The following is a 25787-nucleotide window of genomic DNA, read 5'->3' on the forward strand; positions in this document are numbered from 1 at the left end:
TAAAAAAAATCAAAAAGGAAATCAAAAAATATCTAGAGACAAATGAAAATGAAAGCACAATGATGCAGCAAAAGCAGTTCTAAGAAGGAAGTTCATAGCAATACAATCTTACCTCAGGAAGCAAGAAAAATCAAAAATAAACAACCTAACCTTACACCTAAAGAAACTAGAGAGAAAAGGACAAACAAAACCTAAGGTTAGTAGAAGGAAAGAAATCAAAAAGATCAAAACAGAAATAAGTGAAACAGAAATGAAGAAAACAATAGGAAAGATCAATGAAACCAAAAGCTAGTTCTCTGAAAAGATGAACAAAACTGGTAAACCTTTAGCCAGACTCATCAAGAAAAAAAGGAAGAGGGCTCAAATCAACAAAATTAGAAACAGAAAAGAAGTTATGGGACTTCCCTGGCAGTCCAGTGGTTAAGACTCTGCACTTCCAATGCAGGGGACATGGGTTTAGTCCTGGTTGGGGAACTAAGATCCCATATGCCACACAGCACGGCCAAAAAAAAAGTTATATGGACAGCACAGAAATACAAAGGACCATAAGAAACTATTATAAGCAAGTATATGCCAATAAAATGGACATGAAAGAAACGGACAAATTCTTAGAAAGGTACAATCTCCCAAGACTGAACCGAGAAGAAATAGAAAATATCAACAGACTAATCACAAGTAGTAAAACTGAAACTGTGATTTAAAAACAAACAAATACAATATTGTAAAGTTAAAAAATAAATAAACTAATTAAAAAAATAAAATAAAATAAAATAAAAACTCCCAACAAACAAAAGCCCAGGACCAAATGACTTCACAGGTAAATTCTATCAAACATTTAGAGAAGTGTTAACACCTATCCTTTTGAAACAATTCCAAAAAGTTGCAGAGGAAGGAACACCCCCACATTCTATGAGCCCACCATCACCCTGATAGCAAAATCAAACAAAGACAACACAAAAGAAGAAAATTACAGGCCAATACCACTGATGGACATAGAAGCAAAATCCCTAACAAAATACAAGCAAACCAAATCCAACAACACATTAAAAGGATCATACACCATGATTAAGTGAGATTTATCCCAGGGATGCAAGGATTTTTCAACACCTACAAATCAGTATAATACACCACAATAACAAACTGAAGAATAAAACAATATGATCATCTCAATAGTTGCATAAAAAGCTTTTGACAAAATTAAATACCCATTTATGATTTCAAAAAAAAACTCTCCAGAAAGTAAGGCAAAGAGGGAACCTCAGTTCAGTTCAGTTCAGTCGCTCAGTCGTGTTCAGCTCTTTATAACCGCATGAATTGAAGCACGCCAGGCCTCCTCATCCATCACCAACTCCCAGAGTTTACCCAAACTCATGTCCATTGAGTCGGTGATGCCATCCAACCATCTCATCCTCTGTCGTCCCCTTCTCCTCCTGCCCTCAATTTTTCCCAGCATCAGGGTCTTTTCAAATGAGTCAGCTCTTCGCATCAGGTGGCCAAAGTATTGGAGTTTCTGCTTCAATATCACTCCTTCCAATGAACACCCAGGACTGATCTCCTTTAGGATGGACTGGTTGTATCTCCTTGCAGTCCAAGGGACTCTCAAGAGTCTTCTCCAACACCACAGTTCAAAAGCATCAGTTCGGCACTCAGCTTTCTTTATAGTCCAACTCTCACATCTATACATGACTACTGGAAAAACCATAGCCTTGACTAGACAGACCTTTGTTGACAAAGTAATGTCTCTGCTTTTTAATATGCTGTCTAGGTTGGGCATAACTTTCCTTCCAAGGAGTAAGCGGCTTTTAATTTCATGGCTGCAATGACCATCTGCAGTGATTTTGGAGCCCAGAAAAATAAAGTCAGCCACTGTTTCTGCTGTTCCCCCATCTATTTGCCATGAAGTGATGGGATCGGATGACATGATCTTAGTCTTCTGAATGTTGACCTTTAAGCCAACTTTTTCACTCTCCTCTTTCACTTTCATCAAGAGGCTCTTTAGTTCTTCTTCACTTCCTGCCATAAGGGTGGTGTCATCTGCATATCTGAGGTTATTGATATTTCTCCCAGCATTCTTGATTCCAGCTCATGCTTCATCCATCCTAGCATTTCTCATGATGTACTCTGCATATAAGTTAAATAAGCAGGGTGACAATATACAGCCTTGACGTACTCCTTTTCCTATTTGGAACCAGTCTGTTGTTCCATGTCCAGTTCTAACTGTTGCTTCCTGACCTCAATACAGGTTTCAAAAGAGGCAGGCCAGGTGGTCTGGTATTCCCATCTCTCTCAGAATTTTCCACAGTTTATTGTGATCCACACAGTCAAAGGCTTTGGCATAGTCAATAAAGCAGAAATAGATGTTTTTCGGGAACTCTCTTGCTTTTTCAATGATCCAGCAGATGTTGGCAATTTGATCTCTGGTTCCTCTGCCTTTTCTAAAACCAGCTTGAACATCTGGAAGTTTATGGTTCACATATTGCCGAAGCCTGGCTTGGAGAATTTTGAGCATTACTTTGCTAGCGTGTGAGATGAGTACGATTGTGTGGTACTTTGAGCATTCTTTGGCAGTGCCTCTCTTAGGGACTGGAATGACAACTGACCATTTCCAGTCCCATGGCCACTGCTGAGTTTTCCAAATTTGCTGACGTATTGAGTGTAGCACTTTCACAGCATCATCTTTCAGGATTTGAAATAGCTCAACTGGAATTCTATCACCTCCACTAGCATTGTTCATAGTGATGCTTCTTCAGGCCCACTTGACTTCACATTCCAGGATGTCTGGCTCTAGGTGAGTGATCACACCATCATGATTATCTGGGTCGTGGAGATCTTTTTTGTACAGTTCTTCTGTGTGTTCTTGCCACCTCTTCTTAATATCTTCTGCTTCTGTTAGGTCCATACCATTTCTGTCCTTTATTGAGCTCATCTTTGCATGAAATGTTCCCTTGATATCTCTAATTTTCTTGAAGAGATCTCTAGTCTTTCGCATTCTATTGTTTTCCTCTATAGAGGGAACCTACCTCAACATAAGAAAGGCCATATAATGACAAACTCACAGAAACGTTATTCTCAATGGTGAAAAACTGAATTTCCTCTAAGATTAGGAACAAGACAAGGACGTCCACTCTCACCCCTTTAATTCAATACAGTTTTGGAAGTCCTGTCATAGCAATCAGAGAACAAAAGGAAAAAAAAGAATCCAAATTCCAATCCAAACTGGAAAAGAAGTAAAACTGTCACTGTCTCCAAATGACATAATACTATAGATAGAAAATCCTAAAGCTACTACCAGAAAACTACTAGAGCTAATCAATGAATCTGATAATGTTGCAAGATACAAAATTAATACACAGAAGTCTGCTGCATTTCGATGCTAAAAACAAAAATTCAGAAACAGAAGTCAAGGAAACAATCCCAGTTACCATTATCTCAAAGAGAATTAAATACCTATGAATAAACTTACCTAAGGAGGCAAAAGACCTACCCTCAGAAAACTGTAAGGTACTGATGAAAGAAATCAAAGATAACACAAACAAATGGAAAGATATATGATGTTCTTGGATTGGAATAATCAATACTATCAAAATGACCATACTAACCAACAAAATTTACAGATTCAGTACAATCCCTATCAAACTACCAATGGCATTTTTCATAGAGCTAGAACAAAAAAATCTTAAAATCTGTATGGAGACATAAAAGACACTGAACAGCCAAAGCAATCTTGAAAAAGATAAACAGAGTTGGAGGAACCAGTCTCCCTGACTTCAAACTATACTATAAAGTGGAGTCATCAAGACAGTATGGTACAGGCACAAAAACAGAAATACAGATCAATGGAATAGGTCAGCAAACTGAGAAATAAATCCACATACCTATGGTCACATATCTATGACCAAGAAGGCAAGACTACATAATGGAGGAAAGACAATATCTTCAATAAATTGTACTGGGAAAACTGTAAACGGTACTGGGAAAACATGTAAAAAATGAAAGTAGAAGATTCTTTAATACCATACACAAAAATTAACTCAAAATGGATTAAAGACCTAAATATAAGAGTGGATACTATAAAACTCTAAGTGGAAACACAGGCAGAACACACTTTGACACAAATTGCAGCAATATCTTTTTCAAGGCATCTCCCAGAGTAATGGAAATAAAAACAAAAAATAATCAATGGGACCTAATTAATCTTAAAAGCTTTTGCACAGCAAAGAAAACCATAAGAAAAGCAAAAAAAACCAACCACAGAATGGGAGAGAATATTTGCAAAAGATGTGAGTGACAAGGGATTAGTCCCCCAAATTTATAAACAGCTCATGCAACTCAATATCAAAAAAAATCCAATCAAAAAAATGGGCAGATCTAAGAAGACATTTCTCCAAAAAGACATACAAATGGCCAAGAGTACATGAAAAGATGCTAAATATCATTAATTATTGGAGAAATGTAAATCAAAACTACAATGAGGTATCACCTCACAGTAATCAGAATGGCCATCATCAAAAAAATCTACAGGTAATAAATACTGTAGAGACTGTGTTGAAAAGGGAACCCTCTCACACTGCTGATGGGAATGTACATTGGCGCAGCCGCTGTGGAGAACAGCACAGTGGTTCCCTTCAAAACTAAAAACAGAGCTACCATATGACCCATCAATCCCACTCCCGAGCATATTCTGAACAAAACTATAGTTTTGTTCAAAACTATAGTTTGTTCAAAAAGATGCACACACCCCTGTGTTCACTGCAGCCCTGTTCACAAAAGCCAAGACATGGAAACAACCTAAGTGTCCACTGACAGATGAGTGGGTAAAGAAGATGCAGTACTTACATACAATGGAATACTACTCAACCACTAAAAAGAATGAAATAATGCCATTTGCATCAACATGGATGGACCTAGAGATTATCACACTGAGTGAAGTAAGCTTAAACTTCTTTAGACAGTCTGAAACCTGAACTTTACAGATGCCACCGAGGAGCCTCAAGAGGAAGTGAGGTACCTGTTGTTGGAAACTGGAGGAAGATCATAGTCTGGCAGTTCCTCACATGGTTAACCAGTGATCTCCTAGATGCATGCCCAAGAGAGAACGTATGTCCACAGGTAACTCATACACAGATGCTCATAGAAGCATCTTCATAATAGCCAAAAATTAGAAACAACCCAAAAGATCATTAGCTGGTGAAAGAACAAACCAATCTTGGTGCATCTGGACAATGAACACAATCTGGCCACCAAAGGAGTAAAGCACTGACAGACCAGCACGTGGTCCCTGGAAAACATCAGGCTGAGTAAAAGACACCAGACACAGACATCCATGTGCCATGGGCTCCACCTGTACGAACGTCCAGAGCAGACAAGCACGCAGAGACAGACGGCAGAGTACAGGGTACCTGTGACAGGAGCACATGGGGGTCGGGGGAGGGACAGGTAAACCGACGAGAGGTTTCCTCCTGTGGTAATGCAACTTGCTCTGAACTTGACGGGGGCAAGGGATACACAGCTCTATGAATAAACTACAAGCTGCTGAACTGTGTTAAACGGACAAATTGTGTGGCATGTAAATTATTGTCTCAATAGAGCTGTTAGAACAAGATACACCCGCCATCATTAATCATTAGGGAAAAGCAAATTAAAACCACAATGAGAGACCCCTACAAACCAATTATGATGCATAAAATAGATAATTTTTAAACCTGACAGTATCAAGAGCTGAAAAGGAAGCAGGGCCGATGGAAAATCATACGCTGCTTGTGAGAATGCAGTCTACCCAACATCTGTTGTCAACATCCGGAAGTGTTTAGTTCTGGTCACTTATTTGAGGGTCTATGTGCCTGGAGTCTCTGAGGAAGACTCTGAGGTCTGTCATCCTCCAGGCCTCTCCAGCCCAGCTCTGTCCTCCTTTCTGGGTCATTGCCCACAAATCAGGTAGGAACTGGCTTCACTGAGGCCCAGTCACACACCTGGGTTCTGCTCCATGGCCGATGCCTGTGCATGGAGATCTGCACATGAAACCTAAGAACACACTTCAGTCCCAAGTGGACAGAGGCTCCAGGGAGCAAGACTCACATTTGGATTTTTCTGCATGTAAACCCGTCCTGGCAAAGTCCCTGCACGTAAGGCGCACATCGAGAATGATGCTAGGCTGGCTTGTTCGTGAGGCAGGAAAACAAAATGGACTGATTCTGTTACCCTCATTTTCTATACTGAGACATTGCTTCTATGATAAATTAAGTTCTGAAGAAATGTAAAACTGTCCCACAAACACACAGATGTTTGATTCAAGTCAAGGAAAAAAACACTAAGCTTTCTGCCTCCATCCAATTACACCCCTCACTGTGTTTAATCTCTTCCTTTTCAACTTTTTTTAAATTTATTTATTTTAATGGGAGGACAATTACTTTACAATATTGTGATGGTTTTGCCATATATCAATACGAATCAGCCATAGGCATACACATGAACCCTCTCTCCTGAACGCCCCTCCTACCACCCTCCCCAGCTCACCCCTCCAGGCTATCACAGAGTACCGGCTCTGGGAGCCCTGCGTCATACATCAAGCTTGCACTGATTATCTGTTTTACATATGGTGATACATATGTTTCAATGCTAGTCTCTCAAATCATCCCACCCTCTCCTTCTCCCACTGAGTCCAAAAGTCTGTTCTTTACGTCTGTGTCTCCACTGCTGCCCTGAACATAGGACTGTCGGTACCAGATACCATATATATGCATTAATATATGGTATTTGTCTTTCTCTTCCTCACTTACTTTGTTAAAACAAGGTGGCGTTAAGGGTGGTGGCCTCACCTCATGCCCCCCCCCACTCCCCAGTGGAAATGCAAAGAAATCCTCTGACTTACAGTGACCAGGACCAGGCTCTGAGGGTGCTGACTCCAAGCTCAAGGCAGCATCACGTTGCTTCTTAGAATCTTGCAAAAGATGCAGAAACACCTTTTTGAAAATGGAAAAGAGCTTCACATTATTTTATGTTTCTTTCCATATTGTACTTCTTCTGCCTCAATTACTCAACTGGGTCATTATGACAATATTCACCCAACAGCCACCATATTTCATTTGGCTGTTCAGTTAAGGGACAGAACTCTAAGGCCACCTGGTCCTGCCCGCAGGACACAAAGGTGAGTAAAACCAGTCTGAACCTCAGGGCACCTCGGTTCTGACAAAGCCGCCAGGCAGGAATGGGCAGGGCATGGTGAGGCCGATCACACAGAGCATCCAATTCATCTGTGGTTTGTGAAGCACTGTCCAGCATCTGAGAAACTCAGGAAGAATCAGGCCACAAACTCGTGAGCCGCACTGCGGATTCAGAGTGGGTGGGACCTCGTGTGACAATCCCCACCACATAGTCTTCTCCACAGGCTCTGGGACCTCATACCACCTAAACAGGTTTGTCCTATAAACTGGCTTGAAGTCAGTAATTGGTTAGTGCTGGACGCTGAGGCCCTGCCTCACTGTTCAACCTGAAGGCCTGTGGATGTCATCAAAGTCCTCAAACAATAAATGGTGCAGAGGGTATGGAGAAAAGGGAATCCTCCTACACTGTTGGTGGGAATATAGAGCATTCCCTATAAAGAACAGTATGGAGGTTCCTTAAAAAACTAAAAATAGAGCTACCACATGACCCAGCAATCCCACTCCTAGGCACTTATCTGGAGAAAAACCTAATTCGAAAAGACACATGTTCATTGCAATACTTTACAATAGCCGGGTCATGGAAGCAACCTAAATGTCCATCAACAGAGGAATGGATAAGGAGAATGTGGTGCATATATACAATGGAATATTACTCAGCCATAATAAATAATGAAATAATGCCATTTGCAGCAACATGGATGGACACAGAAATGATCATATTAAGTGAAGAAAGGCAGAAAAAAGAAAAACATCATAAACATTGCTCATATGTGCTATCTAAAATATGATACAGATGATCTTATTTACAAGACTCACAGACATAGGAAACAGAGCTATGGTTACCAAATGGGGAAGGAGGGAGGGATAAACTAGGAGTTTGGAATGAACTTATATACACACTACTATAAAAGAACTAGATAACCAACAAAGACCTACTGTATAGCACAGAGAACTACACTGAATATCTTGTAATAACCTATAAGGGAAAAGGATCTGAAAAAGAATATATACGTATTCATATATACATACAGATATATGTATATATATGGGCTTCCCTGGTAGTTCAGCTGGTAAAGAATCTGCCTGCAATGTAGGAGATCCTGGTTTGATTCATGTGTCAGGAAGATCCCCTGGAGAAGGAATAGACTATCCACTCCAATATTCATGCGTTTCCCTGGTGGCTCAGACAGTAAAGAATCCCCCTGCAACGCGGGAGACTTGGGTTGGATCCCTGTGTTGGGAAAATCCCCTGGAGGAGGGCATGGCAACCCACTACAGTATTTTTGCCTGGAGAATCCCTATGTACAGAGGAATCTGGTGGGCTGCAGTCCATGGGATTGCAAAGAGTCAGACATGACTGAGCAACTAAGCACAGCACAGCATACACACACACACACACACACACACACACACACACACACACACAGAGTTTCCCTGGTGGCTCAAACAGTAAAGACTCCTGCAATGCAGGAGACCTGGGTTCAATCCCTGGATTGGGAAGATCCCCTGGAGAAGGGAATGGCTACCCACTCCAGTATTCTTGACCAGAGAGTCCCTTGGCCAAAGGAGCCTGGTGGGTTACAGTCCATAGGATCACAAAGAGTAGGACACAACTGAGTGACTAACACTGCTATACATACACATAACTGAATCATTTTGCTGTACACCTAAAACTAACACAACATTGAAAATCGACTATATTTCAATAAAAAAACTTTTTTAAATCCAAGGACTAGGGCCAAAATCAGTACGAGCAAGGTGCAAAATCACATGCCTGGAGACAGGGAGATATGAGGACAGGAGTCTGTAGGTGATTGCTGGGGGGGAGGGGACAGGCCTCATGCAGAGGAGGGAGGGTGTCCCTGATGTGAATCCTCGTAGGGTGAGAGGAGAGGCAATCTGGAGAAGGGCAGAGGCGCTGGGCTCTGAGGCAGGGGGCTCCACTCCCAGCAAAGGTCTGGTCAGCCCTGCGCTGCAGACAGAGGACTCACACATCCAGAGACCAGAGTGACAGTAACTCAGTGCATAACGGCCACAGACCGGGGAGCAGGCAGCGGGTTTCCTCACTCATCGCTCAGCCACGGTCCACTCAGCATCTCCCGGTGACCATCACTGAGCCAGGCACTGCCCAGCACTGCCCTTCCCTCGGCGGCATCACCACATACACGCCCCCTCGCCCCTGCCCGTGGCTGCAAAGCCCTGAGGTCCTGACCTCGGCCCCGCTCCAGCCTCCCCGCCAGGTGGGTTCCCACTGTGACTCCAAGTCACCCTCCCTGGACTCTGGACTCTGCAAACAGCATTCCCATCCTGACTGAGCTTATTTAGGGGAACGAGCACAGAGATACTGACCGACTCTAGGCGTTCCTAGGAGCCCATGGCCCCTAGGGGAAGATGGGGAGAGGGTGCCAGGGGAGAAGCAGCTGACAAGTGGGGAGAGACCCGTCTTCTCAGTACATGTGATGAATTAGTTTGGGCAGACTCCTGCTGAGAGGAGTCTGAGTCCTCTGAATTGGTGATGAGCCATGAGGTGTCATTCCTTTTGATCTGATGAAGTTGCTTTTATTGGTAAGATATCCCCTAGCTGATTCCCATTAGTTCAGTTCAGTTCAGTCGCTCAGTCGTGTCTGACTCTTTGCCAACCCATGAATTGCAGCACGACAGGCCTCTCTGTCCATCACCAACTCCCGGAGTCTACCCAAACCCATGTCCATCGAGTCAGTGATGCCATCCAACCATCTCATCCTCTGTCGTCCCCTTCTCCTCCTGCCACCAATCCTACCCAGCATTAGGGTCTTTTCCAATGAGTCAACCCTTCACATGAGGTGGCCAAAGTATTGGAGTTTCAGCTTCAACATCAGTCTTTCCAATGAACACCCAGGATTGATCTCTTTTGGGATGGATTGATTGGATCTCCTTGCAGTCCAAGGGACTCTCAAGAGTCTTCTCCAACACCACAGTTCAAAAGCATCAATTCTTCGGCACTCAGCTTTCTTCACCGTCCAATTCTCACATCCATACATGACCACTGGAAAAACCATAGCCTTGACTAGATGGACTTCTGTTGGCAAAGTAATGTCTCTGCTTTTAAATATGCTATCTAGGTTGGCCACAACCTTCCTTCCAAGGAGTAAGCGTCTTTTAATTTCATGGCTGCAGTCACCATCAGCAGTGATTCTGGAGCCCAAAAAAGTAAAGTCTGACACTGTTTCCACTGTTTCCCCATCTATTTCCCATGGAGTGATGGGACCAGATGCCCTGATCTTAATTTTCTGAACATTGAGCTTTAAGCCAACTTTTTCACTCTCCTCCTTCACCTTCATCAAGAGGCACTTTAGTTCTTCTTCACTTTCTGCCGTAAGGGTGGTGTCATCCTCATATCTGAGGTTATTGATATTTCTCCCGGCAATCTTGATTCCAGCCTGTGTTTCTTCCAGCTCAGCGTTTCTCATGATGTACTCTGCATATAAGTTAAATAAGCAGGGTGACAATATACAGCCTTGACGTACTCCTTTTCCTATTTGGAACCAGTCTGTTGTTCCATGTCCAGTTCTAACTGTTGCTTCCTGACCTGCATACAGGTTTCTCAAGAGACAGGTCAGATGGTCTGGTATTCCCATCTCTTTCAGAATTTTCCACAGTTTATTGTGAGCCACACAGTCAAAGGATTTGGCATAGTCAATAAAGCAGAAATAGACATTTTTCTGGAACTCTCTTGCTTTTTCGATGATCCAGCAGATATTGGCAATTTGATCTCTGGTTCCTCTGCCTTTTCTAAAACCAGCTTGAACATCTGGAAGTTCACAGTTCACGTATTGCTGAAGCCTGGCTTGGAGAATGTTGAGCATTACTTTACTAGCATGTGAGATGAGTGCAATTGTGCGGTAGTTTGAGCATTCTTCGGCATTGCCTTTCTTTGGGATTGGAACGAAAACTGACCTCTTCCAGTCCTGTGGCCACTGCTGAGTTTTCCAAATTTGCTGGCATATCGAGTGCAGCACTTTCACAGCATCACCTTTGAGGATTTGAAATAGCTCAACTGGAATTCCATCACCTCCACTAGCTTTGTTCGTAGTGATGCTTTCTAAGGCCCACTTGACTTCACATTCCAGGATGTCTGGCTCTAGGTGAGTGATCACACCATTGTGATTATCTGGGTCATGGAGATCTTTTTTGTACAGTTCTTCTGTGTATTCTTGCCACCTCTTCTTAATATCTTCTGCTTCTGTTAGGTCCATACCATTTCTGTCCTTTATTGAGCCTATCTTTGCATGAAATGTTCCCTTGGTATCTCTAATTTTCTTGAAGAGATCTACAGTCTTTCCCAATCTGTTGTTTTCCTCTATTTCTTTGCACTGATCGCTGAGGAAGGCTTTCTTATCTCTCCTTGCTATTCTTTGGAACTCTGCATTCAGATGGGAATATCTTTCCTTTTCTCCTTTGCTTTTCGCTTCTCTTCTCTTCCCAGCTATCTGTAAGGCCTCCTCAGACAGCCATTTTGCTTTTTTGCATTTCTTTTCCATGGGGATTTTCTTGATCCCTGTCTCCTGTACAATGTCACGAACCTCTGTCCATAGTTCATCAGGCACTCTGTCTATCAGGTCTAGTCCCTTAAATCTGTTTGTCACTTCCACTGTATACTCATAAGGGATTTGATCTAGGTCATACCTGAATGGTCTAGTGGTTTTCCCTACTTTCTTCAATTTAAGTCTGAATTTGGCAATAAGCAGTTCATGATCTGAACCACAGTCTGCTCCTGGTCTTGTTTTTGCTGACTGTATAGAGCTTCTCCATCTTTGGCTGCAAAGAATATAATCCATCTGATTTCGGTGTTGACCATCTGGTGATGTCCACGTGTAGAGTCTTCTCTTGTGTTGTTGGAATAGGGTGTTTGCTATTACCAGTGCGTTCTCGTGGCAAAACTCTATTAGCTTTTGCCCTGCTTCATTCTGTACTCCAAGGCCAAACTTGCCTGTTACGCCAGGTGTTTCTTGACTTCCTACTTTTGCATTCCAGTCCCCTATAATGAAAAGGACATCTTCTTTGGGTGTTAGTTCTAGAAGGTCTTGTAGGTCTTCATAGAACCGTTCAACTTCAGCTTCTTCAGCGTTACTGGCCGGGGCATAGACTTGGATTACCGTGATATTGAATGGTTTGCCTTGGAAACGAACAGAGATCATTCTGTCGTTTTTGAGATTGCATCCAAGTACTGCATTTCGGACTCTTTTGTTGACCGTGATGGCTACTCCATTTCTTCTAAGGGATTCTTGCCTACAGTAGTAGATATAATGGTCATCTGAGTTAAATTCACCCATTCCAGTCCATCTTAGTTCGCTGATTCCTAGAATGTCGACATTCACTCTTGCCATCTCCTGTTTGACCACTTCCAGTTTGCCTTGATTCATGGACCTAACATTCCAGGTTCCTATGCAATATTGCTCTTTACAGCATCGGACTTTGCGTCCATCACCAGTCACACCCACAGTTGGGTATCGTTTTTGCTTTGGCTCCATCCCATCATTCTTTCTCCACTGATCTCCATTAGCATATTGGGCACCTACTGACCTGGGGAGTTCATCTTTCAGTGTCCTATCCTTTTGCCTTTTCATATTGTTCATGGGGTTCTCAAGGCAAGAATACTGAAGTGGTTTGCCATGCTCTTCTCCAGTGGACCACAATCTGTCAGACCGCTCCACCATGACCTATCCGTCTTGGGTGGCCCCACACAGCATGGCTTGGTTTCATTGAGATAGACAAGGCTGTGGTCCCATTAAGACCCCAGGAAAAGCTGCAGACCTCAGGATTACTACAAGTGGAAACAATAACTTAATAATAAGAGAACAGCAACGCTGTGCCATGTGTCACCTTGGAGAAGGATTCACCACCCCAGCTTTGCTGCCTCATCTAATAAACTGTATTAATAATAAGATACAAAAAATAGAATTGTTGCAAAGAGTGAATGTGTTTGCACGTAAAGCTGGGAAGATAATGCCAGCCACATGGGAAGCTCGTGATATCTGATCCCAAGAGTGATGGGAGGAGGAATAAGGACAGCTGGATGCCTGCAACTTGTCACATCATTTAATTATTAAGTTGACCCAATGAGATCAGCACGGTCATCCCCCTAAGAAGAGAGCACCAAGGCCCACTGAAACCAGCATTCATCTGATTCGTTTACCAAGAATGAAATTAGAAACAGTAGAAATAGTGCAAATCAAGATTCATTCACTGAGCAAAGACTTCCTTTGTACCTCATTTTAACAGTAATTTTCACTGGATTTTAAAATGTAATTGTGAATTAAATAAAACATATCTTGATAACAAAGGAAGGAGTCTTGATAATCATCTTCATCTACTCTTAACAGTTTCCCTCTCTTTCTCCTTTCCTAGCAAGGCAGTGTGTGTATATATGTGTACCTGTGTACTTGGGAGGAGAAAGCAAAATAAAGGCAGAGGCCCTGCTCTCAGAGGCTCACAGATCACAGGACAGATCAGTACAACACAGATCTCAGCATTATATGGACTAGTCTCAGCATCCTGGGGTGATAATGTACAGAAAGGTGACTATAGTTAACAACACTATATTATATATTTGAAAGTAGCTAAGAGAATAATTTTTTTAATTTCTCATAACAAAAAAAATAGAATTATGTAAGGTGATGGCTATAACTAAATTTATACTGGTGATCATTTCCCAATATATACATAAATCAAATCATAATGTTATGCTCTTTAAACTAATACAATGTTATATGTCAATAAAACTGAGAAGAAATTACCAAATTAAACATCAAGGACACTAAACAGTGTGAAAACAATTGACAATTTGACAAAACTATGGATTTAAGTACAAAGCCTATGGCACCTGTAAAGGAACAGAAGGTCAGGTGTTGGGGAGTCTTCATTCGGGGATTTGTGTTTTTGTAATTGAGAAGAGCTGCAGGATCTAACTTCCATAGTGGCCGCAGATCACCTTAATGTCAACTGGGCCATCAGTCCTCAGACCGCAGGGCTGAGCCTGCGCCCTCGTCAAGCACTGTTAGACCCCTAACTTGACCTGCACTGAAAGTGCCAGTTTGATGGACTGCATCCTGAAGACGGTCAGTGCAAGATGCCTTCTGCCTGGACGCTGGAGAAATTCATGAAACTGACCAACTTCTGTAAGACAATGGCAGCGTCACTGCAGGAAGAAAGTGAGCAGAGGAAGAATTCCCAAACTTTGGCCAATGTAACATATGCTGCGTCTTTCAGCTTCCCCAAAGAGATTTTTTTTAAGATAATGGAGGATAAAATCATGGAGATGGTTTAAATGATAAAGAATAAGACAGTCACTCACTGGTCAATCCTCTCCCAGGCATGGGATTCTGGGCAGGGCTGTCCCCTGCCAGGTCACAACGTGCACACAGAAGGACTTCTATTATTTTAAAGAGCTTGAATGAGTTCACAATTGCTGATATAACAAGTTGTCACAAACATGGGGCTTATGACAACGCATATCTACCACCTTATAATCCTGAAGGTCACAAATCTAAAATAGACTCAAGGACTAAGATCAGGACGTTGCAGGGCTAGGTTCCCTCTGCAGGTGCTGAGAAAGGAGGCTCTCTGCTGCCTTTTTCAGCTCCTAGTGGCCTGTTTCTTTGGCTCGCAGCCCCTTCCTCTGTCTTCAAAGCTCATCACTGCGATCTCTGCTTCCACAAAGGTATCACCTGCTCCAGAGTTCCAGGGATTCGACGGCTCTGGAGGTTCCGAGTGGTTCTCAGTATATATTGAGAGACAGAGTGAGTGCGGAGCCTGAAACCACCAAGAAGGGATCGGAGGGAGCAGTCCCCTCATGACCATGACTGCATCTAGCAGCCAGGCTCCTGGGAGAGACGATGACTCTAGCTCCTGGGAATTACAATAGGATCCTGGAGCTCAAAGATGGGGGAACGTATTAGAAGACACGGGTCAGCCCAGTGGGGTCCACTAGCTAAATCTGATGTAAATTCCAAGTAAATAATCATCACAGTCAATTGTAGCTCACTGAACAAAATAGGAAGCCATGCATCACTATGGATATCAACAGACAGGGTAAACATAAAGTGCTTCCTTATATTAATGTCAATTTAAAAATGTAGAATCTATGGTGGGGTTAGGAAACTGTCCCCTTGGCAGATGTCTCAGCCACAAGGAACATGGAAAAGGGCTAAAACCAGTGGGGAAAGTGGAGTGAAGAAAGAATGTTAATTTAAAGAATCTCAAAGCATATCCTCAAAAAATAAGCAATAATGATGGAAAAAGGAAATAGCTTCCAGTGGAAATGCCTGGCAGACACCGCTTGACCTGGTCGGTCAAAGTTCTGGTCACAGTGTGATGGATGGACCTCCAGCACCAGGCAGTGGGGAGCAAAGAGACAAGGCACCCCTCCTGTGACTCTCCAGCCAGAATGTGAACAGGAGGAAGCCACAGTGAGGGGGTGCACAAAGAGAGGGCTCTATCATCTGCAGAAACATACAGATCACTAAGTCAAGGAAACAGGAATCCTTGCTGCTTGATGGCTGCTCGGAGACGGGCTGTGAACTGAGCGGAACACATGTTGATGAATCAGACCCTTCTGCTCTTAAGGGCGAGGGTGGGATGACTGAGACACGATGGGCAGAGACTGCCTGGGGGCTCTTTGTTCTTAGAAGTTGTTCTCAAAGAGTAAAAATAAATAAATAGAACATGAATGACAGGTCCTTATTCCCTGGACTTGATTTTTTCATCCTCTTAATGCTGTGTAAGATGAAGGCATCTGAGCTCAGGCACTCAAGGGAATGGCACTCAGGACCCTCTTGACAGAGAGACAAAGGAAACCCTCCTAGAGGAACTTGGCAGGCTTGGTGGAAAGAAACTGCCCATTTCACATGGGCAATCTGACCTTCCTAAAATATTACTAGAAGCTTCAGGTTTATTAAAACTGCCCTAGGACCCTAATCATGGAGGGACACACTGTTGGGGGGAGGGGGGGCAGTCGGTATAGATGAGGTATGGGAAACCTTGGTACCTTCTGCTCCATTCCTGTGAACCTAAAACCGCTCCAAAAAGTAGTCTGTTCAACACCATGCTACTCACATTCACCCTATGTGCGTTACATCAGCAGATTCTGTCTTAGCCTCAGATGGCTGTAAACAGACTTCATCTGCAGGTTGGGGGCTCCCACTCTCCTGGCCCCCAGCCTTGCACACAGTGAACACTATCCCTTGCACTGGAGTCGCTGTTCAGTCGCTCAGTCATATCTGACTCTTTGTGACCCCATGCACTGCAGCACATCAGGCTTCCCTGTCCATCACCAACCAACTCCCGGAGCTTGCTCAAACTCATGCCCATTGAGTTAGTGATGCCATCCTATCATCTCATCCTCTGTTGTTCCCTTCTCCTCCTGCCTTCAATCTTTCCCAACATCAGGGTCTTTTCTAATGAGTTGGCTCTTCGCATCAGGTGGCCAAGGTACTGGAGCTTCAGCTTCAGCATCAGTCCTTCCAATGAGTATTCAGGGTTGATTTCCTTTAGAATTGAATGGTTTGATCTTTTTACAGTCCAAGGGACTCTCAAGAGTCTTCTCCAGCACCACAATTTGAAAGCATCAATAGAGGGGTGGGTATGTAAATGACAAAATAAAGACAGTGACGACCGCAATAAAATTCCACATCCCAGTCTCACTTGCCTGGAGCCTCTTTAGGGACCGTGACTTACAAGGACATGATCGCAGCTCAAGTGAAGCCTGCGCTCCAGCTGCAGAGCCAGGCATGCTGCTGGCAGCCCCTCCTTGCCCACTAGGAAGTAGTCAGGCAGAATGCAGACAAACAAAAGCAAACATCCTGGGGTGCGGTTACAGCCCTGCTAACGGTAATCGATCACAGACTCAAGACAGCAAAGTCAATACTCGCCAAGCGTAGAGACACAAAATTGGTGGAGATGGGTATTTTATAGACAATACCAAACAAAAGAACTTTTTTAAGGTGCTTAATCTTTTTTCAATTTAAGAAAGCTTTCTCAAATAGATACAAATATACTATAAAATTATATTTCATTAAATCTCCTATCTGAGATACATAAAATGTTGGCTGCCCCTAACAACAGATACCTTCTTTTTTAGTATCTGTGTGTGAGAGAGAGAAGAGAGATGAGACTGTATCAATCGATATTTATTTAGTACCTATTACACACAAAGCATGTACTAAACATAGCGGGTGGAAATTACTGCAAGAAACTGGAGGAGCAGATGAGACTTTCAAAGTAATTGAGTAGCTGGTTCTGTGACTCCTCATTGGGCTTGTTTGGGGATGATTAACAGAGGATGTGAGGTGGGGGGAAGGGGACCTTAGAAGAGAAAAGGCAATTTACAGGGAGGCGAGGTGTGTGGCAGAATGACTCTTTTAAGAAGCAGTGAGGATGGAGCCCCTCTGTATGTCCAGTGTGGTGGAGGTCCCATGACCCTCTGCAACTGTCACAATGCTTAAGAGTGGATTTGACTGCATGGAATTTAAATAATATTTTTTTAAAAAAAGAAAGTAAAGAGAAGAAAGATTTTAAAATGCCCAAAAGGAACTATATTCAATATATTGTGATAAACTATAATGGAAAATAATCTGATATATATATATGTATATATATGTATACATATATATATGTAACTGAATGACTTTTGCTGTACACCAGAAACTAACACAACATTTTACATCAACTATAGCTCAACAAAAACAAAGAAGTGTTCAAAAAGAACATGGATGGGTAAAGTAAAAATATTTTGGAGAAGAAAGGAAGATACTAAACAGAAAGTAATATTTAAGGAATACAGCATAGAAACCATTTTTAGAAGTCATGCTATGATGGAACACCGATCATGACATTAAAACCAAAAAGATATGTTTAATTTCAGAATAAATCACTGCACAGGTATTCTGGAAACAAGCAGCAGGAAAAGTAATATTGGTAAGTCTTCACCTTTGTGTATTTTCTTGCTATTTGTAACCTGTACTCGCTGCTGCTGCTGCTGCTGCTAAGTCGCTTCAGTCGTGTCCGACTCTGTGCGACCCCATAGATGGCAGCCCACCAGGTTCCCCATCCCTGGGATTCTCCAGGAAAGAACACTGGAGTGGGTTGCCATTTCCTTCTTCAGTGCATGAAAGGGAAAAGTGGAAGTGAAGTCGCTCAGTCGTGTCCGACTCTTAGCGACCCCATGGACTGTAGTCTACCAGGCTCCTCTGTCCATGGGATTTTCCAGGCAAGAGTACTGGAGTGGGGTGCCATTGCCTTCTCCACACTACTATTATATTACTCGATCCAAACGAAAACTGCATGTGAAAGTTAGGGAAGATTTGTCTCTTTTAGGAATGAGAAACATGGAGTTCCAGTCTAGGATGCAGGACTGGCTTCCCTCTGACAGCAGGTACCACGCAAGAGCCCGCTCACTCCCCGGAGCTCACACTCCCTCCTCCCCCAGTGGGACAGGGGACAATGGGCCCTCAGGGACTAGGGGAAGGGGTTACCAGGGGGAAAAAAACGCTGGGGTTACAAACAGGTGCAATCACTTTGGAAAGCAGTTATCTGTCAAGATTACAGGTCTGAAGGTTCATATGTTTGTCCCAGAAATCACACTTCTGAATCTAAGGCGAGAACAGCAGAATACCCCCACTCCCTGTTCACCGACATCTGCATCATCTTATTGACAGTATGGAAACACTGCAAACGATTTAAGGGCCCTACAAGGCGGAAGTGAGAAACTGCATGATGGAACTTCTTTATGTTAGAAATTATGTAGCCATAAAGATAATGGTTATGGGGGAAATGGATACTGCTTGAGATAAATAACATTAATTGGGTAACTCCTGATTCTTTAACATATATATATACATACACACACACACACACACACACATATATATATATATATATACGCAATGAGATTTCAAACCTAATTTAAAATTCTGGGCAAGGGAATTCCCTCACCATCCAGTGGTTAGGAATCTGAACTTCCACTGAAGGGAGCACGCTGGGGAATCCCCGCTGGGAAATTAAGGCCCCACATGCCCTTTGGCCAAAAATAAATAAATAAATGCAATTTATATAAAGGAAAATAGAAATAAATTAAATTCTGAGCAAGTTCCTAACAAGCTGAAGGTCTCCACGGAGGAGAGAGGAAAGAGATGGGGGTGAGTTGAGTATGGTCAGAAATCAGGGAGAAGCCACAAGAAGGGGACCCAGGGGAGGCTGAGCAAGGAGGCTGCCGGGTGAAAGAGCCCAGCAGGAGAAGGGACACTCCCACTCGATGGGATGGAGGCCCCAGGGATGCCCCATCCAGGGAGAGGGGCCCCAGGCTACAGTCTGTTGCCACCTGCCGCATGGCCAGCCGAGGGACTCCCAGACATCCCACGCAGGCCCCAGTCATACTGAACCACACCAGGCCTACACTGGGGTCTCCTCCATCAGCCCAGCTCCCTGATCGTCGGGGCACCCAATTTTCAGTGGAGGCACGGAGCGCAGGGGGCAGACATGCCAACAGCCTGAGGGCAGGACCACAACCCGTGGACTCTATGTCCAGCACCTGGGCTGGGGCTCCCTGAAGTCTGCCAAAATCTCGAGGGCCATCCCATGAGATATCTAGACCAGGGCTCCCTGAAGCAGGTCATCATTGCCCAGGCCTGAGTGGAGCACACAGAAACCCCTATTTCTACCCCTAGATGAACCCTGTCAGTGGATAAGAATCCCTGCCATTCAAGGCATCGCCACATGTGTCCTAGTTCAGCCAGTGCAGCCACCGTCAACAGTTTGACAGAGGTCACCTCACTGTTTCCTCTGCTTCAGCAGGCCTCAGCTTTCTGTTACACTTCAAGTCAATTTTCCATCAATTTGTCTAGCTTTTACCAAAATAAGGGGCTTCCCACATGGCACTAGTGGTAAAGAACTGCCTGCCAATGCAGGTAGACGTTAAGAGAACCGGGTTCGATCCCTGGGTGGGGAAGATCCCCTGGAGGAGGACATGGCAACCCACTCCAAGTATTCTTGCCTAGAAAATTCCATGCACAGAGGAGCCTGGCGGGCTACAGTCCCTGTTGCAAAGAGTCGGACACGACTGAAGCAACTCAGCATGCAATAAGAATAATGCTTATGAAGGAGACGAGTGGCTTAAAAAGACCTGGTAGATGATATAAGTGATACAAACAAACAGGTAAACAGCAGGGCTGCCATCGCTCCTCCAGAAGCTTCCTTGCTGTAGTATCAGGGCACGGCTGGAACATGCAACCACAACCATCATTTGAAAGAAAAGAAGGAAACAATTAGGGAGGAAGGAAGGAGAGAGGGAACAAAGGGAAGGAGGAAGGAAGGGAAGAAGGGAGGGAAGGAAGGAGGGGGGGAAGGGAGGGAGTTACTAAGAATATTGAAGGATCTGATTTACATGAAGCATAGTTCTCAATAAGCCTCTCCTTGGATGTTCATGTTGCCTCAAGACAGTACTGATTGGTTCCATGAAGCACACTGATTAATGAAACATTTAAAAGCTAAGCATCTGCCCAGAACTTAAAGACCCTCATCATGTCCCCTGCAATGCTTAAAGTCATAAAATAGTCAGGCTGATCCCTCCCCAACACCTCCCTCCACCTAACAACAAGCATCACAGGATTCCTGAGGTTCCCTGCTTCACTGGTAGCAGAGTAAGATGCCACTTACACGAAGGAACACTCGTTCTAGCTATGGGTTTAATCATAAATAAGCGAGCACACACATGAGAAGGGTGAACACTCGTCATTACTGGTGAGTGTGTTTGGTCCAAAAGGCTGAGCCATGCCCCCTCAGGCCTGGCTGCCCAAGCTGAGTCCAGCGAGTGCAGGACATGTGTCCATCTGTCCACACCAGGCACTATACACTAGGAAATACCCAGTGACATAGATGATTCCAGAGAGATACCACATAACATGTCTGCACGTGACTGGCAATCCTCTCTTCTTACAATTCAAAAGAAACTAGTCTTCTTTTTCAAGTGACCTAGGCTGGCGAAACAACTCCCCAAGGTACCTCCTCTCCATCTGCAGAGAAGCTGTGATTCACACTACACAGAGGCTCCTAACTGCACAGATCACTAGCTTCTTAGTAACTAGTGACTAGATTCCTGGATGACTCAGATTGGTCATCCAGACTTCAGAGGACAGTGGCCAGTGGTGAATGGCAGAACCACAGTCCAGACTGGCCAGGGCTCCAAGCAGCTGCCTGAGCCATCCATCGAGGTCCACGGAGAACCCCGACCCACCCTAACTCAGGCATCATGGGAGGAGGTCTAGAAAATGCCCCGTCTTCTGCATCCAGACGGGCAGGAGGGGCGAAAGCCAAAAGCCCTGGACAAGAGGTGCCTTTTCCTGGAGCATACACGCAATGTAATTCCATTGTTACCCCAAAGCCCCAGCAATAGTCTCACATTCCAAGGCAAGAAGGACCTTTACTGCTTTCCCTGGTTCATTCCAGGCATTTAACTATTATGGGTAATTCCTGGAATAATTATTCCATTTTAAAGAGCACAAAACGGAGGCTCAGGAGTTGAATGACTCATCCAAGGCTGCAGATACTGGAGGGAGAAAGGTGTGGGCTGAGACCCACCACCTCCACTGTGACAGGCTGTCCCCACAAGCCGGACACACCATCATCCAGGAAATATTCATCAAGATGTGAGGGTGATCTGGTTACAACATCTGTCACCCCGCTGATCGCCAGGGTGACTTGGCTGACCTGGCTGCCTAGGGGGCTGTCCCTTCCCCCCTCACTGCTCCATGGGTATCCCTCCCGAAGCTGCGAGCTCAGCTGAAGAGGACGACCATCCCTGATAGAGAAGGATCGGGCTTCAGTCAAGGGTATACAAGTAGCTGTTCTCCCCTGCTAGAACCTCCAAACAAGCTCTCAAGGAAACGTTGATCAGCAGCCATTGGGGCTGAGCGTGCACCAGTGTAGCTGGAGTGCAGCTGGGCACAGAAGACCCTCAGCATCCCAGGTGCAAGATGGCAAGTCAGAGGGGGTTGTGGGGCGGGCAGAGGAGGCGGGCAGAGCTGCCAGGACCGCAGGATCAGAGCTGCCTTTCAGTGGGGAAGGTATCCGTGTCTCAGCTGGAAGGACAACAGAGGGAAAGCTGGCCCTGACAAAGAGGGTTCAGGACTCCAAGCTCTGGCTGAGGAAGCAGCTCGTATCCATCCTTCCTGGTTGTGAATCAGGCTGTCCCCTGTTGTCCTATAGGCCTCAACTGCTCTTTTCATAAGAACAAGATGATAGCTGATGGTCCATGGAAGCCAGAGCATCACCCCCAAGGTCATGACCCATTCAACCTGACTCACTCTCAGAAAACCTAGGTCCAAGAGCAGCACTATTATTCATAAGCCTTGCAATTTGGGGTAAAATTAGCCTATCTGAGCCTCAACCTTAAAACAGGAATAATAAGTTACAGAGTTAGAAAGGAAAAATCAAATACATTCTATGCATAAAAGCAGTTTGCAGCACTGCAAATCTTGTACTGCTTTCCAATCTTTTATGACCACTTATTCGAGAAAAAAGTTGTGGGGCTGCTGTCACCTGGAGTCACACTGATTTACACACAAATGGCTGCTTCACCTCCTGCATCACTAACCCACCCAGGGACGTGCCTTCAAGCCCCCAAGTCCCTTCTAAAACTCAACCAAAAGTTCAGCCTTTGACATTCTAGGAGCCTCAGTATTTTAATTCTCATGGCCATTGAAAGTCCCAGGTGTTACTCTATTACTATTCTCGGGTAATAGTGGCCCAAGGTTCTTTCCAGACATTTTTCATCTTCAGCACTTGACTTTTATTTGAAATCTGCTGTGCTTTGTAAAACTCAGATCTGGCTCACAATCAACCTCAAGGCCCCCCCACACAGCTTGCCATTGGATTGTGTACACAAAATAGCAACTTCCTCCTGGAGGAAAACCCTGGCTCTGGCTCCTTAGAGCATCCATGAAGAAACCACACCCATACTCTGAGGAGCTAGTGCCAGCACCATTTCCCTCGGGGGAGTGGGAGGGGAGGACAGGGGAGGAGCATCATTCCCACGTGTGAGCTTCTGTCCATCTTTTCCCAGGGTGGGGCTGGGACTTCTGAGCAGAACTAGATCCAGAGTGAAAAGAGAAGGACGCCGCCAGGTGAGGAAATAGGACCAGCCAGCCTCCAGCTGCTGAAACTGTCTGGAGAGCTAGTGCTTCTAGATTAAAAATATCAAAATTCTCAAATATAAAAATGCTATTCCCCTTAAAGAACCACAGTCACCTATCCAGTGCATTAAATTCATATAAATGCCATGCCTGCTGCCAATCAGAGCTGGGACATGAATGAAAATGCACAGGGTCCCCAGCACTTCCTTTCCTGCTGTCTCTCCCATGCAAAGCAACAAAGCATAAACCAGAAAAGCCTGCTCGAGTATCTCTCATCAGAAGGTACCTCTTCTAAGGTGGTGTCTGAGAGCCCGTAGCCTGTCAGGTGCAGCTGGTGGAGGTTCTGGTCGAGGGCCTGGAAGAGCCCTTTGAAGCGGGCTCTGTCTGAACCCTCAGGGATCGTGTATCTCAGCTCGCCCCGGCTGCTACCTCCAAGAAATGCTTGTGGGATGTAGGTCTGGATCAGAGACGTGGCACAAGCTGTATCCTTCAGGTCATCGGCCTCCGAAACAGAAGGCTACCCCCAAGAAAGCAAAGGAAGAGTAAGGAATCCAAACCCAAACATACTAAATCTACATTAACTGGTTTCACCTCTACCCCTAGGCAAGTTATTTTGAAATTTCAACTCCAAGCAGCAAAATCAAGAAATAGCATTTCCAGGATGCATTGCACCTTTTCCTTTTTAAATTTAAATCTAGTGGGAAAGCTGGCCAGGCAAGATGTAACACTAATTGGTCCCCAGGTACATGGGACAGGCCCCCAGGAGGTCTATGCTTATGGAGGCCCTCGCTGCCTATGGAGAATCCTGAAAGCCACTCCAGCCCAGCAACTGGACCACAGGACATGGGGCTGAGTCTTCCTAAAAGAGAGACAAGGACCCCCACCCATGGAGGAAGGGCACCCACCCCACAGGACAGCAAGATACTCACCCTGAATAGAGAGGAAGCAAATAGGAACCTGGACCCGGGGGCACCAAGGGTCAGACCATCAGGACTAGGGGGGTAGGGGGCAACTTAGAGACCTCAGCCCTGAATCCCAGCCCCAAAGCAGCTACGGCCCGCCCCCAGCTGACACAGGGCAATGAGGATGTCTCTCATTGTGAACTCTGACTTCACCCTTTCAGTCCCTCTCCACTTGGCTCAGCTCTGTGGTACAGCTTTAGCCTCTGAACCAAGCATCAGGGTCAGAAAGTTACCTGGGAACACGTGGGGCCATGGTGGTGCCCAGCCAGCCACTCAGGCCAACCCTGTTTCCCATCAGGGGCCCTAAATTCCACCTGACTTCTCCTGGCAGACAGAGAGCATCTGGGAGGCCTCACTCACTGCTGTAAAATTTATTTTAGCATCAGGGCCTCTGTACACAAAGGCCTCCACTTAATTACCACCTCCCTTTTGAGCCTCATCCCGGGCCCTCCCACCTCCCTGCCCCTGCCTCCCAATTTCACACCCACCAGTAACCACGTTCTGTTTATCTCTTTCTCCAGCACACTGTTTCCTCCCCAAAGACTGAGACCCCAAGGACCCTGTGCAGAAACCACACACCCTATTTTGTCACCTCCCCCAAGACCCAGAACCAGCAAGGCCCTGCCTGGATTTGGGATAAAGATCTGCTAAATGACTTGACTGCAACATAGAAATGCTGTAACTGAGGAACAGTCTCGATTAGTCTCCTCCATTCCCCCAACCAAGGAGGGACACATCTCCCTGTGTCCACAACCAGGGTCTCACCTGCCTGCTGAGCGTCAGGCAGAGCCCCTGGGCGTGGGCCTGGGTCAGGCTGACAGGCGGCCCGGAACAGCGGAGCCGCCCCCGCTGCAGCACAGCCACGTGGTCACTCAGCGCCTCAGCCTCGTCCAGGTGGTGGGTGGTGAAGATGATCGTCCGACCTGCAACCCAGGAAAGGGGGCATCAGATCTGCATGGCACACCAGGGGTTCATCCCCTCCCTCCAGTGGAGGAACTGAGGCAGGGGGATGAGGGGGGTGGTGGTGTCAAGAGCATCACAGGGTTTTAAGTCAGTTGAGATCACCCCCCAAATCAGAGTCCCGGAAACACCTCGGGGTTGGGACATGGCTTCTGCAAACCCACCATCACAAGGTGTGACACTAGGGGCAAGCCAGGGGGTCCCCGGGTCCAGTCACCCCATCTGTGAGCCCCGAGACAGATCACTGAGTGGATGTCGAAGAGAAATTCACAAAGAGACAGCTGAACGGGACATCCTTCTCTGTCCTCTGATCCTTGACTCTCCACCCTCAACCTCACTATCACCTCTGCTGGACGCTGGGAGAAGCTCTGTCCTATGGAAGCACTACTGCTGCTGCGTAAGAACATCAGTAAGCACCATGAAGGGCGGGGGCAGCAGCCAAGGGGCCGGTCAATGCCCTGGTCAGGTGATGTAACCACGAGTCATGGGGGGCACCACACTTACCTCCTCCTGGGGAGAGCTCACAGCAGCCAAGACCACAG

At 45.2% G+C, this 25787-nt stretch overlaps 1 protein-coding gene across 1 annotated transcript in view; it reads right to left on the reverse strand.

Annotated features, from left to right (window-relative positions):
* Positions 1 to 25787, reverse strand: part of ABCA13 (ATP binding cassette subfamily A member 13) — a 413377-nt gene that overhangs the window by 204147 nt on the left and 183443 nt on the right. The window contains exons 41-44 of the mRNA XM_081536362.1: positions 25051 to 25208; positions 23610 to 23840; positions 6897 to 6959; positions 5821 to 5849 (exon numbers count right to left, since the gene is read on the reverse strand). Coding sequence (XP_081392488.1) covers positions 5821 to 5849; positions 6897 to 6959; positions 23610 to 23840; positions 25051 to 25208 — 481 coding nt within the window. The remainder of the gene's footprint in view (positions 1 to 5820; positions 5850 to 6896; positions 6960 to 23609; positions 23841 to 25050; positions 25209 to 25787) is intronic.

Source organism: Giraffa tippelskirchi, chromosome 10 (genome assembly GCF_054371585.1).
Source record: "Giraffa tippelskirchi isolate mGirTip1 chromosome 10, T2T-mGirTip1v1.2.pri, whole genome shotgun sequence".
NCBI classification, from domain to species: Eukaryota; Metazoa; Chordata; class Mammalia; order Artiodactyla; family Giraffidae; genus Giraffa; species Giraffa tippelskirchi.